This window comes from Pristis pectinata, chromosome 15, assembly GCF_009764475.1.
Source record: "Pristis pectinata isolate sPriPec2 chromosome 15, sPriPec2.1.pri, whole genome shotgun sequence".
Classification (NCBI taxonomy): Eukaryota; Metazoa; Chordata; class Chondrichthyes; order Rhinopristiformes; family Pristidae; genus Pristis; species Pristis pectinata.
Genome location: NC_067419.1, coordinates 21,577,130 through 21,593,470, shown reverse-complemented (window position 1 = coordinate 21,593,470; position 16,341 = coordinate 21,577,130). Strand labels below are relative to the sequence as shown.

Here is a 16,341-nt window from a genome sequence, read left to right as displayed (position 1 = left end):
CCCCTGGCTAATGGGCATCTGTCACTCAGTACATCCCAGACTTATAACGGACTGCATATGTCCTGAGATTCCCTGGGAATGGATAAATCCTGCTGGTACTGAGCCAGCTCAATCTGGCTCAAGGTCTTATCGAACCATTCATCCAATTCTCTCTTCTGACTCCATGAAAGAACCATCCAATTAATTCCACTCAGTTTCTTCCACATAACACTGCAATTTTTCCCATTTTCAAGTACATATCCAGTTCCATTTCGGAAGTTATTATAAAAAAATATTCTATAGCCCTTTCAGATAATTTATTCCAGATCATAAGCCACTGCAAAAAACCTGCAACTGCTGTTTGTTTTTTTGAAAAGGTGGAATGAGCCAAAGGTGGATGGAAAGATAGAAATTATTCTCTTTAATTTTTATTCTGTCCTTACAACATCGTTGACTGGTTAATAATTCCCAGAATTTGAGTTTATTCTCTCTCTCTTTCCTTGCCCATTTTAATTGGATAAATGCCTTCCTCCAAAGCTTCTTTCAAAGTCACTCTCTGTACCCATTTCACGAAAAGATACAGTGGAACAGTGTAGATAAAGTCATCTCATAACCATTGTTGGGGTTGAACCAGGTTTAGCTTGATAGAACTCTTTGCCCCAGCAGTACACTAACATTAGGAAGTGCCAGATGTTCCTGATTTTAAAAAGGAAGGTCATAAGTTGGAGAAAATTGGGTATGTGCAACACGAGAAGTCTGACAGGAAATCTAATATCAGAGTTCTGCATTAGGATCACAGAATGGCACTTAGCACTTATGCAACTGGTGAGGAAAGAATAAACATTTTCTTTTCAAATTGAATACATCTAGTTGGGATTTAAATCAGACTTCCCAGAAAAGCTTCAGGGATCACAGATTTCAAGTCACCCAGCAGCAATATGCAAAATTCTTGTTTTATTTAAATTGTGGTTAAGAATGCATTCCCCCTAGGCATTCCTAATTACATATACGGAATGGCAATTATAAAGGGCATGTTCTCAAGGTCCAAGATCCTACTCATGCAAAACCGTGCAGTAGTGAGATTAAAGATATTATACAGATCTACAGGGAAGTAAATATCACCATGGGTAGAGACGAAGGCACCTCATTTATCCATTTATTTCTTATATACATGATACTGTAAGTTTCACCTTCAAGTATAGCCATTCCTCAATTTACAAAAGGGAAAGTCTTCCTGGAAAACAGATCATTCAGCAAAATTTTGTTAATTGAAAAGGCTGGGAAAAATCCATTGTGGGAATTTTGGTACAAAATATTCCTATGGATAGAGGGTAACATGCTAGTCATTACGGGGAAAATAGCTTTGCAAATTGAAGATATTTATTTCAGGAAGTCAATAGCATTTTGGGGAAATTGTAAACTAAACAGTTGTAAATTAAGGAATGCCTGTTAAATACCCATATAACCCACATTCAGATTTATTTTTGGATTTATTTAGCACCTAAATTCTGGTTCTCTGCAACAAAATTTAATTTTTCACCAGCTTAACCTCTGTTTGCTGCTGCCAAGCAAGCCTAACTTTAAATTTCAGTAAGCTGCTGCTGGACTCGTGCAGTTACTTCAGAGACACAAGAGACAGCAGGTGCTGGAATCTGGAGCAACAAACAAGGTGCTGTAGGAACTCAGCGGGTCAGACAGCATCTGTGGAGAGAAGCAGACAGTCAACATTTCCTGAAACATCGACTGTCCATTTCCCTGACCAACTGAGTTCCTCCAGCAGCTTGTTTGTTTGTCCAGACACTACCTTTGTTTCAGCAGAGGGTTGAGCTCTTGGCCTCTAACATTCTGCCCAATCTTTAATCAGGTGATGCTCTTACCAATTTCTCATTACAAACCTGCTTCCTGTTCTGCTGGGCTATTTGAGGCATAGTAAATGCTTTTAAAAATAAATTGCTACTTTCTCAGCAGGAAACTGGTTTTAGAGACACCGTACAGGAATAGAAATGAACTGCAGCCAGTCCTATCTCTCAAATATATGTCCAGAAATATATCTTTGCCTTACAGATTAAGGTCTACCCTCTCATATCTTCTCTGGTTCACTGACATCTGTTGTTCCCTTAAGTCAGTGAGTAACTTACATATATGTTGACTCAAGCCATCTTGTACAGGGTTACAAAAAGATGTAGTCTGCTTATGCCCAATGTCCATCTTTCGTATATGCCCCCCCTTTAAAATCTTCTCAAGGTGCAGACCAAGCAAACAGTTGAAGAAGCTAGTTAAAGTGAAGTTGTCAACTAGGAAATTTCGGAGTAGAATTAATATAGAAAACAATAGTTATAATCAGGTTCACTTTATTCAATCACTTTCACTTAAGCTTCCCATAAAAAAAATAGAATATGCCAAGCTTCTCCATATCAATACATCATAAGATAATTTCTAACCATTCCTTCCCATGTGCCAACCTGCTTACAGACTTTTAATTCTTCACAGTCTCCCAACATTTGTTTCAAAAATCTTTTGCCTGTCTTTGGATATATTCAATATCTTTTGCTAATGACATACAAGATAAAATGTTTACAGTATTTCATAAGTGGGATGATAACCAAGCCACTTATTTATTATTTAAATTTATATTCTCCAACTATTATGGTAGAATTTGAACTCATGCCTCCAGATCAAAGGTCCAAGTCACAGACTCAGTCACACAATCACTGCACTACCATACCCTGAGTAGCCTAAACACACTCTCAGAAATATTTTACCAGTTAAAATGCTCGGTAACAATTCTTCTAACCAAGGTGGGCATTATCCAGATATAAAATAAAATCAATTCACTCACATTTAATACTCTGACTCTTGTTTGTCAATATATTAGGCAGGTCTGATCATTCACCAGAAGCATTGCATCTATTTTTTTTCCCCATAGAGGCTGCTTGATCTGCTAAATATTTCTGGCACTTTCTGTTTTTTATTGCCATAGAATCATACAACATGGAAAAAGCCTTTCTATCCTTTAGGTCCACACTGACCATCAAGCACTCATTTACACAAATCCCACACTTATTCCAGGAGTGTACAGGAATTGTCTGTATCAAGTCCTGCACGAGTGTTACATGCCCCTTTTTTAATATATACATTCAAGGTAAGTGGGTGTCATAGACAAGGCCAAATTATTCCAAAAGTGAGTAGCTTGTCAAGCCATTTCAGGGGGCAGTTAAGAGTTTAAGAGAGTACTTTGAGTCTGAAGTCATGTATAAGTTGGACTGATACAACAGGTTTTTTTCCCCAGATGATATTAGTGAAGTAGAGCAGATATTTTGAATAATTTGGTCATTTCATGGTCATCGTCACAATTATTTTTATTCTGGATAGATTTAACTGAATTTAAGTTCGCCTGCTACCATGGTGGGATTTGAATGTGTATTTGGTCCATGAGTCTATACCTCCAGGTTACTGGTCCAGAAGCATAACATACCCACCATGCTATTTTCTGTTTTGTAGGGTCCAGACTTACTTTCTGGAATCTCTCTGAGCAGCAGTGTAGAAAGCTGCTGCTGACCATCAGCTGACTATTGCATGCCCTCTGTTTTCACAGATGCCTCCTTCCTGTTTTCCTTGCAAGACATAATCCAGCCTGTAGTGTACAGCACAAACAGGTTACCACTGTCCAACTTGCCAGAGCAAAGCAACTTGCAACTTCTGAAGGATAAACCTAGAGCCTAGAATCAATGAAGTTGACATACCAGTAGGTGATCTAGAATGCTGCTGTCAGATGGTTTCCATTAAAGATAGAAATACCACAGCACTAGACACAGGCACCCAAACTCACCATCCAGGGCTTGTTGCAGAAGTTGTAGACGGACTGGAGAGAGTTAAGCGCGGGCACCCTACCGTACTGCAAGCCGACGATGAGGTTACGGAAGTCCTCACCATGGGCCATGTTGTACGCATGCTGACGAATGAGAACAAAGTCTGGTTTGAAAGACCTACAGGAGCATCAAAAAAAATCTTGATCAGTGTAAGTAATAAACAGAAGTCTGTTCCAGAGATTAAAGGATAGAAATTTGTCCTCAGTTGAATGGGCCGAACAAGTGATATATAAATTGATTTTACTGGAATCAAATTTCAGATGCAGCATTCAATCCACATACCTAACTTACCATAGCTTACCCCCAAAAAAACAGAGGACAAATTACTTCCTTAATGTTTTCTGTTTTAGACAGAAGACAGTTAATCAGAACTAATGGAATAATACTCATAATATTTCAGGGAGATGTCACATAACAGTAAAGCAGTGATTTTAGGGCTCAGGTGATATTGTGGATCACAAGAGTTAAATCATATTAATCTAAACTCCAAGATGGATAAGAGCCATCAATTGTCTCCTGATCATGTGCTGCTATACACCATTAGAATTAAAGAGGCACTGCCAAGGTTCAGCCCAAGCAATTGCTTAAATTGAAGCACATGGAATCAGAGCACAAACAAGAAACAGGTTCAGAGCAAGTTGGCAGAGACTTTTCTTTAAATAATAGTATTGTCTCCCAGGGTTTTGGTGAAGGGAGTATTTCCAAGATGCAGATGGAGAATCAATTTAAAAGTGTTTGAAAATCACACAGTTATTTGTCAAGTATGGGCATTCCTAAAAAGAAACGAAATTGAGAAATGACAGGCAACTATAATTGATAGAATGAAACTATCATGCCCAACAAATAGACTAAAATTGGCTCAATCAGCTGAATGGCCTGCGATGAACATTCCATTATGCATAATGTTGCCCATTATGCTTCTAATATTTCTGAGGCTCCCTTGACATTGCATCGTACACAGAACTGATGATTACAACATTGGCAACATTCGTGATTAGCAAAGTATGTCCCAATGAGGCCTGAAACAAGGCAGCCCTGATCTTTAGCCTGAGCACCAGAATTTGACTTGGGGCTGCACAGGGAATTCCTTTTAAAATATACCAATTGTACCTAAGCTGTGGTCTAAGGCTGCCCAGGGGGTGATATTTTGTACAGATTTCCACATACAAACAGATTATTCCACTCAAAGATGGACGATGAAGAGGCAGAGACTGGATGGGAACACTTGAGTGGAAACATACAAATAAATATAATGTTCCCTAAATCCCTGGGCCTGAGAGGACAGTCCCAGAGAACACCAGCAGATGCAGCTTGGAATATGGAATAAACTCCAAACCTGCAACATCTCAGCCCTTTCTCCAATTGACAGTTCCACTGGGAGGATGAAAAATATGGTATTCCCCCACTGGGTTTCCCACACTTTGCTGCCTTTCCTGTGAACATTGAGTCCTGATGCTCATTTCCAAACAGTAATCACAGAATCATATAAAGGTTACACAGCAAGGAAGGAGGCCACTGAATCTATGCCAACTCTACACAAGAACAATCTAGTTAGTTGCATTCCCCCATCCTCTCCCCTTAATTTGGTAATGACTTTTCCTTTAATAATTTATCCAGTTTCCTTCGAATGCCATGGTTGATTTGCCTCTACTATTCCCTCTGGCACCACATTCCATTCCAACCACTTGTGCCATAAAGGTTTTCCTCCAGTTGCTTTTGGTTCTTTTGCCATACATTATCATTCCATATCCTTTAATTCTCCATCTTTCCACCAAAGAGAACAGTTTCTCTCCATCTGCACTGTCTTGATGTTTCATGATTTTAAATACCTCTATCAGATCCCCTCCCAACCTCTTATGTTGAAAGGAGAACAACGCCAGTTCTCTGTTTTATCCTGGAATAATTTTAGGAAATCTTAGGCTATCTCCTCTCGAAGGTCATTTTTCCTGAAGTCTGATCCCCAAACCTGAACAAAATACTTCAGCTGTGATCAAATCAGTGAGTTATTAAGGTTCATTATGACATTGCTGCTCTTATACTCCATGCCTTTACTTATAAAGCCGAGGATCCCATATTTTTTAACCACTTTCTCAATCTGTCCTGCCACTTTCAATAATTCATGCATTTATGACCCTAGATCCCTCTTCCTATAACCCCTTTAGAATTGTACCCCGTAGTTTATAGTGCTTCACTTCATTCCTGCTACTGAAATGCTATGAATGGTGATAGATTTCCAAGTCAGGATGCTGTATGGCTTGAAGGTCATCTTCCAGGTGGTGGTGTTCCTGTGCTTTTTCTGTCCTTGTCCATCTAGCTGGTAGAGGTCGTGGGTTTGGAAAGTGCTGTCCAAGGACTCTTGTTGAGATGCTGCAGTGCATCCTGTAGATGACACAAACTGCTGTTACTATCTTTCGGTGGTAGAGTAAGTGGATGGTTGTGGATGGAGTGCCTTTCAAGTGGGCTGCTATGTCCATTTTGGTGTCGAGCTTCTTGAGCGTTGTTGAAGCTACACTCATCCAGGCTTTGCAAAGTTAAGAGGTGAATTATCTGCCACAAAATTCCTAGCCTCTGACCTGCTCTTATATGCACTTTGTGTATATGGCTACTCCAGTTCAGTTTCTGTTCAATGGTAACCTCAGGACATTGAGAGTGGGGGATTCAGTGATGGTAATGCCATCGAATGTCAGGGGTTGATAGCTGAATTTTCTCTTGTTGGATATCATCATTGGCTGTCATTTGTGTGGCACAAATGTTACTTGCCTCCTATCGGCCTAGGCCTAGGTATTGTTGAAGCCTTGCTGCATTTGGTCGTGGATTGTTTTATTATCACAGGAGTCACGAATGGTGTTGAACATTGTGCAATCATCAACAAGTATCTCTACTTCTGACCTTACAACTCAAGGAAGGACATTGATTAAGTAAATGAAGATGGTTGAGCCTATGACACCAGCTCAAGGACCTCCTGCAGAGATGTCCTGTGACTGAAATGATTTACCACCAATCACCACAACTATCTTTCTTTGTGCTAGATATGATTCCAACCACTGCAGGTTTTCCCCCTGATTCCCACTGACTCCTGTTTAACCAGGGCTTCTTGATGCCAAACTCAGGCATATATGGCCTTGATGTCAAGGGCAGTTACTCTCACTTCACCTGTGGATTTTAGCTCTTTTATTCATGTTTGGACCAAGGACGTAATGAGGTAAGAATCTGAGTGACTTTGGTGGAACCCAGACTGAGCTTCTGTGAGCGGGTTGTTGCCAAACAAATGGTGCTTGATGGCACTATCGGTGGGGTGGTAATTGGTTAGGTCAGATTTGTCCTGCTTCTTGTGGACAGGACGTGCCTGGGTAATTTTCCACATTGTCCAGAAACAATGCAGGAAAACAACTGCACTCAGGCCACCAATATTTCAGGAAAATGACCAGCCTTTATTACCCAATTAATTTCAGCAATGGCATTCCTCCCTGTCCCTACATAATTATCTGAACAGTTTGTTAAGGATCTGTCCTTACCCCCCAAGGAGTGGGAAGTTCTCTTCCTCTTGCTATCCTCTAATTGTTTTTCAAATCCAGAAGCCTATGGGCTGTTCTTGGCCTGAAGCTACACATCTATTGGCCCCATTTCCTATCACTATCTCCCAACCAGTAGAAATCCCCTTAATTTATGACCATAACTAAGAAATCTTCAGAATTACCCAGAATTTTCCAGTACCATCAATACTCACCAGGGGTTTTCAGCAAAAATTCACAACTAATAGGGGTGGGGCATCACTGTTTAACAAAAAAGGGCTACCCATTTAAGACAGGAATGAAGCAATATTTTTTCTCTCAGAGCTGCGAGTCAAAGCAGAATCTTTGAATGAATATTTTTTAAGACAGAGGTAGATAGGGACACGGTAAACAAAGAGGTGAAAGGCTACCTGGGGTAGACAACAATGCGGAGTTGAGGATATAATCTCATCAGTTTTGTGCGGATGAGGGGCCAGAAGCAAATCATGTTAATTCGTGTGCAGCAAGCAGCCTCAGCTATAGAGACTCAAGATCCCCACAGGGGGTCGAACCTATCCATATGCTGTGAAATCACATTCCCCTGCATGTGCCTTCCTGTAGCAATATTCAGAGTACAAGAGATGAAGATCAAGCCACAAGTTCCCTCCACCTCACACACCAGTAAACTGTAGATATTAATGTTATTTTGCATGGACCTTTGTCCAAGTAGCTTTTAAAACAATAAAAATGCCACAAAACATTGAAGATAAATTCACTTTTTAAAAAAAAAGATCTATTGATTCCAGTGTCCAGATGTTCTTCAGCAAGCTCAGAATGCTACAAAGCACAGTCTGTGAAATCCAGGTTCTCTCAGACAATCACCCAAAGTCAGACCACAAAAAAGTAGAAGTAGACATTTCACTCCATTTAGTCCCTTCATATTTTTAAATAGTTCTATCTTATCCCCTCTCAAGCTGCAAGGATAATAAACCCAACCTCTCGTCTATCCATGTAACCAAACTTCCTTGTCCCTGGAATCATTCTAGTAAATCTCTTCTGCGTCCTTTCTAAGCCCTTCACATTTCTCCCAAAGTGGGGTAAATAAGTGGGCTACCGTCCAATTTGAAAACATCCAAAAGTAAAGGAAATTAAATGGCACACAACCAATGCTTTTAAAAGGTTAGGTGTGCCTTCTGGTTCAGAACGCACCTCTGACCCTCTCTGAAGTAAAAGCATGCTAATAACTCGAATAAGGAGACTTCCAATGCAGAGCTAAACTTGTTCAATCAGATATAAACGTTTCCCAGATTTCTTTCAAGTGTGACACAAACACACAGTCACAAACATTACTAAGCAATGTAATTAGATGGATCTCAGGCCAAGGCTGGCAGCTCATGGTGAGTAATTTCCACTTGTTTAGAAATCAAGTGTATTCACACATGAATAACTCCTTTGTCATGCCAGGAAAGACATTTCTGCAACCTGGGGAAAAGAAACTCACTGCAACAAAAGGCAGGAGGCCAAGCACATATCCATGTTGGGTACTAAAGTGGATTGTGTGTAGACTTTAACATGAAGGAGCATGTTAGTTTGGACAAATAGGGATTAAAGCAGGTAAAATTGACCATGGGTCAGGAAGTCAGCTTGATGCATGTTTGCGTGTGTTGCAGCTGGCAATTATCAAATGCTAATCACTGAACTAGAACAATGTCAGCACCCACTTTCACACATTAATGCGTGATCCATGGATTCCCCAGGCTTCTTGAAACATGACAGTGGGAACTTTGACGGCTACCTCTCAGATGAAACATCAAACTGAGGTTCCGCTGACTTTTCATACAAATGTAAAAGATCCCACAGCACAAGTGCAGTTCTCCTCATGTCCTGGCCAATATTTGTCCCTCAATCAACATCAATAAACCAGATAATCTGGGCACTGTCCTGCAGTAGTTGATTGGACCATCCCGTACACATATTAGTGTTGCTCTGTGTCTCAAACTATCCTTCACCTGCTGCAAGAGGAAATCCTGTGGCCAAGAAAGGTGCTATAAAAACACAAGCCCCCTTAAGCAAGAAGATCTGTAGAAGCAATAAGGGAGATTTGCCACTTCACCTTTAGACTCACAGCTAGGAAGCAGTGAGGTTGGGCCATTCATTTCCATAGGATTGCAGAGGCAGGGAGAAATGAGGCATGTTGCTTTGTGAGACCTGAGTGAATAAACACAGCCCTTCCTGAAAATACAACCTGCATGGCATAGGAGGTAAAGGGAACTGAGTACTCACACAGTGCACCAGAGAGCAACATTAAGGACAAAGTTAACTTTGCTTTTAGTCTTAGCCCTCAGCCCTCAGCCCATCTCTACCTCTGCCCACAGATTCTGGAGCTGAGATAAATGCAGCTCTTCAGGAGCTCTGCTCCCCATGATGTCATACATTCCATTTTGCAGTAATTACATATCACTGTAGAATGTGTGATTTTGACAAAGTTTCAACCCCAATATTTTTGAGATCAATTACCAAACTAAAAAGTTTGCACAAGCCTATATGAAAAGTGCCCAATAAATCTTTAATAGAATCATTTGTAATGAAGTTTATGCAGTCTGTACCTTTCATTATTTAACTGATCTACAAAGTCCTCTCAATCAATACTAGTGGTGCTGAAACAATCAATACTTTGTTAATATATCCGCCCTGTTAACGTCAATGGTGATCACAAACTTCCTGAAGTTAAACCATTTTTCATGCCACCACTATGTATAATCAAAAATAATATTGCTGGGGGTTTTACATAGTGCTTGGCTTCAAATATATTCTCTAATTGCAATGAAATCATGATCTAATCTGTTTGCGGTTAAGCAATTTTTTTTAACCTCCACACTGTCATGTCAATTAAATCATTCGTTTTTTTAAAGATTTTTTTAAACTATATTTTCTTTTTAAGCATGGATTGGTGTTGATCTCCCACTTTACAAGTTTGCTTTGCTGAAAAAAAAAGACCCAGAGAAATGAGAAATACACTTTGCATTCAATGCCTGCGTTCCTGGGATTTTCTTTCTACACACACCAAGTAGTAACCCACACATCTGCACTACTAGTGCATTACTGCTGGGATCAGTGCTTGGGCCCTAACTATTCAAAATCTATATTTACGATTTGGTGAAGGAAGCTAAATGTAATATTTCCAAAATTTTTTATAATGTAAAACTAACTGGGTATGTGAGTGGTGAAGAAGATACAAAGAGGCTTCAAGGCACCACATACAAGCTGAATGAATGGGTGACAATTGGCAGATGGAGAACATTGTAGAAAAATTGAAATGTTGAGTATTTTTTTAAATGTTGAGAGATTGGGAAATGTTGATGTTTCAAGAGACCCAGATATCCTTGGACATAAATCAATGAAGGCAAATCTGCAGGTGCAGAAGGCGAGTATTAAGGTGAATGGCATATTGGCCTTTATTGTCAGATGTTTTGAGTAGAAGAATAAAGATGTCTTATTGCAATTATATAGGGTCCTGGTAAGACCACAACAGGAACATTGCATGTAGTTTTGATCTTCTTTCCTAAAAAAAGACAGGCATTGCACTGGAGGTCGTACAGCAAAAAATCAATAGACTGCTTCCTGGAATGGTGGGTCTGTCATATGAGAAGAGATTGAGTAGATTATGCCTGTATTTTCTAGAGGGTAAAAGAACAAGAGGTGACCTCATTGAAACATACAAAATTTGGAGTAGGTTTGGTGGGCTAGATGTAGCGAGAATGTTTCACCTGGCTGAGGAGCCTAGAACTGAGGATCACAGTCTCAAAGTAAGGAACAGGCCACTTAGGGCAGAAGTGATGACTAATTTCTTTATTCAGAGAGTTATGAATCTTTGGAATTCTCAATCTTAGACACCAACGTAGGCTGAATCATTGATCAAGTACTAACCAGGGATCGACAGATTTTTGGATATTAAAGGAATCAAGGCACGGGGGATAGGGAGGAAAATGGTGGACGAAGAGGTGGAAGATCTTGTTGAATGGTGGTTCAGTCTTCAGGAACCAAATGGCCTACTTCTGCTCTTATTATTAATGTTGTTTTGTTCTTGGTATAATTTAATTTGGACTCTTTAAAATCTCAGTTGCTTATTCTCCAACCCTATTATATTTAGGGTGTGCAATTATTCGTTTCGCATTTACTGTTGTTAAACGTTTGGGACAGTGGCCCAATTGTAAGTTTGTGTACAGATATTCTCAAATGTAATCATAGGTGAGAATGAAGCAGCATTGACAGGGACAGTCATACTGCTTGTCCAGTAAATGTTATTGGCGTTTTTGAGAAGTGCTCAATAAAGGGTGATCATACAAGGCAATAAATTGAATCACGGAGCTCAGGCCCCTACCAGCCTTACACAGTGGTAGAATGGTGGTGGTGCCTGGACCACAAGACAAGATGTATGGAGAGCAAAGGACCTCACCACCAACCATGCCCGAAGCCAATTCTAATTCAAATTTAAGACTACTTCAAGAACCCATTCCAGCTTCATCTGGGCTGCTCTTGTTTGGAAGTGAGTGATTTATGATTTTGTTTATGTCATATTATGTCAAATGTAATTAAACATAATGTCTACTGCATGTGATGAAACTCCAAAAGACTGATACAAGCAAAACAGGCAAACTCCAAGTAGACCAATAGAGAACACGAGTGTGGAAAGGTTCAGGAAAATGACCTTTCATTGATCTAAACTACTCACACCCCACAGATGCTGCCTGATTCACTAAGTGTTTTCTGCCCCTGACATTTAACTACATCTTATGATAAGCCTCTGTAAAGCACACATATGTTAGACTGCCTCATGCATCAGATGGGCAACAGTTGAACCCACTGAGCATACTGATACTGGGCAGTTGTCTAAGACAAGCACTTAGGCCTCTTGCAAGTGTTGAATGTGGGGCTAATACCTGTTGGCAAATGTACTTTTGATGAGAATTCCAAATACCAGGTCAACTCGTATGGAGCCAGGAGGACCAGATTTACTCTTCCAAAACTGTAGTTGTCCTGATTGCCCACCATTCTGGAACATACCTTCAGGACACTTTAGAGACCCACATTCAGAAATTACACAACCTGCATGCTGCCTGTGACATTTACAGGAGTGACTTGTGACAGTGTGTATGAGAGATTACCAAAGGTAGGATTTTAACCTTATAACAACCACTTAAACAACACCAAGCATTTGAGATGGCTCTCTTTATTTACTTTATTACTGTTTAGTAAAGGTTATGAAAGGACATCATTTTGTCCACATAGCTCTCAGTGCATTTTCAAAATTGTTCATGTGCAGGGAGGAGAACTAACATGCAAAGCTAAAATCACATGGTTCAAAGAATCTCACCCTCTGACAAACAAATGTGTTAAAAAGAATTTTGGTTTACCACCATGTTCTGAATGTGCATCAAAGAGGTTCTGCAGCACCATGAAATATGCTGGTTATAATGGTTACTAAAACTGAAAAATATTTGTTCCGCAGCTTGTTCAATACTTCAGCACTTTTTTTTCTTAAGATGTGGCATGAGCAGGGCAAGCTTATCAAATTACATGCATCGTCACCTTTGCAATAGAGACTGCAGTAATAAACAGGGAAAGAAGAACACACTGCAAACACATTGGTCCATTCCTCAACCAAACTTGTTCAAGTGCTTAATCCCCTGCCAAATCTGTGTATGTGCACTATTCCAACCAACAACTGGTCTAATCTATGTCCATCTCTACAAACACACTGGCACAATCCTTGACCCCAATCTCTCAGGGTTGATAATTCTGTTTATGCATTGAGCCTCCCTCAATACCCACGGTAATACTCAGAGCAAATGAAAACTAAATATTTTCAATAAAGTTCACAGAAGATATGAGCTTCCCCATTGTATAAAAACATAAGATAAATCTGCTGTCATCTAACTTTGAGGATGACCTCTATTTTAGTTTACTCTTCTCAGATTTATTGCTCCCAAGATAAGATCCTTCATTTACTACTCCTTTGACGCCCAGTTTTAATCCATGCAAGATTATTATTTTTCTGTTACTCTTCATGCAAAAGATCCATGCATGTGTTTCAGGTTTCTTATTTTGCTGAAACTCATGAGATAGACATACAGAAAGTAGAGGACAGAGAATGAAAAAATGATATTCAGAAAGTCTACAAGTCCGTGAGTCAGAGAGAGAATGAATGCAATGTGTTCCAAATTAATAAAATGGAGTATACCATGATCCAGTAACGGTGCATGGATCGAGAAAGCACTGAATGGCTCGAGCATACCTCCAGCTACATCACATTATTATGTTTGATTTGACAGGGTCTACCATTGGAAATATGAATATTTTGTTCAGTTCAAATTCAGTTATGCAATTCATGTTGTTAGTCTGGGAATACAGAGAGCTTATCAATGACCTAGCTGAATTGAAATGGCATTTATCTAAATCTATCTCTGCATGGATATTATTCAGTGCTCAGTTTCTGTGAATTGTTTTGTCTCTTCTGCCATCAGGGTTGTGAGGAATATCTTCAACCCTGAACAAGGTCAAGTAGACACATGCTTAAGTCAACACAATTCAGAAAATATGTGCTCAGAGGAAGGATGTCCTAATCTGGGAGACATCTGAGTAAATGAGTGACTGTAAAACAACAAGACGATCATTGTTCTATACAAGCTTTCCATCAAGAACATCAGGGTTTGGCAGCAAGGCTCACTAGTGGTGAATGCAAAGACTTACATGTATTCATTCCCTAATTTGTGGAATGCTTTGTCTTCTAAGTGAAATAACTATGCACCCTTCCAAATGTCATATTGGCTTTCCTCCTTATTGCCAAACCCCACCCAACAATTTTACTTTGTCCCATCTCCTGAAACATAAATATACGTTCCATTGATGTTAATCAGCACAGCCCCATCTTCTCTCTTGCTGATGTACAGTTCCCAGCAGTTATCAGAAGAGACGACAGTATGTTATATCTCCTCAATGCCCAGACTGGGTAGGTGGGTTTTCCAGACTAGGGGCAGTGGTATAGTGAAATTCTTGTTTTATTCCTCTGTTTCCACCTGGCAGGCAGATAATGAGCTAGCCAGTAGGCAGATGGGGACAGCCAGCAGCAGAAAGCCAGGGACCAGAGATTGAAGATCTGGAGTGAGACTCAAGTGAGTAATTAGGAAGGAAAGGGGACCATAAAAGTTACAGGAAAGTGTATTAGGGATTTGCAGAGGTGGGCATTAGCCAACTTTGCAGAATTCTGATTCTGATTTGCATGAGGGGCTGGGGAATGCACTCCAGCTCCAGTCACAGACTGGAAAAACTACTGGAGTTGGCTGTCCCGTCTCCATGTGGCAATAATCTTTCCTGAAGCCTAGGCAAGCCCAGCTGGTTAAGGGTAAATCAGTCTGCTGGTCATGAGTGCTTGAGTTGTATTTCATAATGAAGTGTCCTTTTGGGGATAATAAATCTCAATAAAAATCAAATTACATGGACTTCCAATTTGGTAAAATGCATTTGAGCTGAATCACACAAGATAATCAACAGGGCCTAACAAGATAATTCCAATAGCATGAAGAATAAGTCTGTTTCTCTCTCCACAGATGCTGTCTGACTTGCTGAGTATTTCTAGCATTTTCAATTCTATTTTAATCTGAAGAGTGAGTGCATTCAGGACAGTAATGTGGAGCAATACATCATGGAACCAGCTAGGAAACATTATGTTGGGATTTAACCTTGTGTAATGAGACAGGATTAGTTAATAACCTCATTCAAATCATCAACCAAAAAGAAATCACAATATGATAGAATTTTATATTCCATTCAAGGGGACAAAGTTCAGAGGAAACTGGAGACTTGAACTTAAATGGAGCCAATTACATGGGTATAAGAAGTGAATTCACTTAGTAGAGTCATAGAGTCCTGCAGGACGGAAACAAGCCCCTCGGCCCACCGAGTCTGCGCCGACCATCAACCACCCATTTACACTAATCCTACTCTAATCCCATTTTATTTTCCCCATATTCCCATCAAATTCCAGATTCTACCACCCACCCAGACACGAGGGACATTTTACAATGGCCAATTACCAACCTGCACGTCCTAGGCATGTGGGAGTACCCAGAGGAAACCCATGCCATCATAGAAAGAATATGCACACTCCACACAAACAGCATCTGAGGTCAGTATTGAACCTGTGTCCCTGGTGCTATGAGGTAGTGGTTCTACGAGGTATGCCACTAGGTAACTTAAGTTAAAAGGTTTGCTGGTAGATAAACAATGTCAAATATTTAATAAAATATTTAATATTTCTCATCAAATGTATATTTGTTTCAGAAATAAAAATTCTACCTGGGGCAGTATTAGATTAAAAGAAGAGGCTTATAATGTTACTAAGAAAAGTTGCAAGTCTGAGGATTGAGAGAATTTGGGAGTCGGTATCCAGAAAAGTGGCGGTGGTAAGATAGTACTGGCAGGCTGGGAGAGAGCAAACGTAACACTGCTATTTAAGAAAGGAAGAAGCGAGAAAGAAAAGGGAGCTAGTGACTAGTTAGAATGATATCAGTTGTTGGGAAAATGCCAAAATCCATTTTTAGCATGTGGTAACAGGACACTTAAAAATGATTTGGCAGAGGCAGCATGGTTTTATGGACTGACAATTGTGTTTGACAAATGTAAATTTTTTTGTGATAACCAGCTTTTTGCAATTTTCTGTTTGTAACAGTCTTTTTAGACCTGGCACCAGATGCAACTTCAGAAAAGGCAGCTCCAGTGATGGCAAGCGCTGCTTCCTCAGCATGCATAATGTCACGAACAGCCCCTATTCTCTCTGCTGCTTCCTGTGAATATGTGCCACCTTGTCCTGCCACAGGTGGGAAAATGTGTCAAGGAGTGTGGCAATGTATATTTGCACAATATCTCATCAGTGCCTGCACTTAGATGTAGTTCTATGATTTGCAGTTGGGCTAAAAATGTGAGTATGTAGTGATTCCTTTGCC

General features: G+C 40.0%; 1 protein-coding gene across 1 annotated transcript in view; it reads right to left on the bottom strand.

The window, feature by feature from the left end:
- The window catches only part of LOC127578140 (synapsin-3-like), a 203,480-nt gene that overhangs the window by 89,343 nt on the left and 97,796 nt on the right, over nucleotides 1-16,341 (bottom strand). Inside the window, exon 5 of the mRNA XM_052029747.1 lies at nucleotides 3,809-3,965. Coding sequence (XP_051885707.1) covers nucleotides 3,809-3,965 — 157 coding nt within the window. The remainder of the gene's footprint in view (nucleotides 1-3,808; nucleotides 3,966-16,341) is intronic.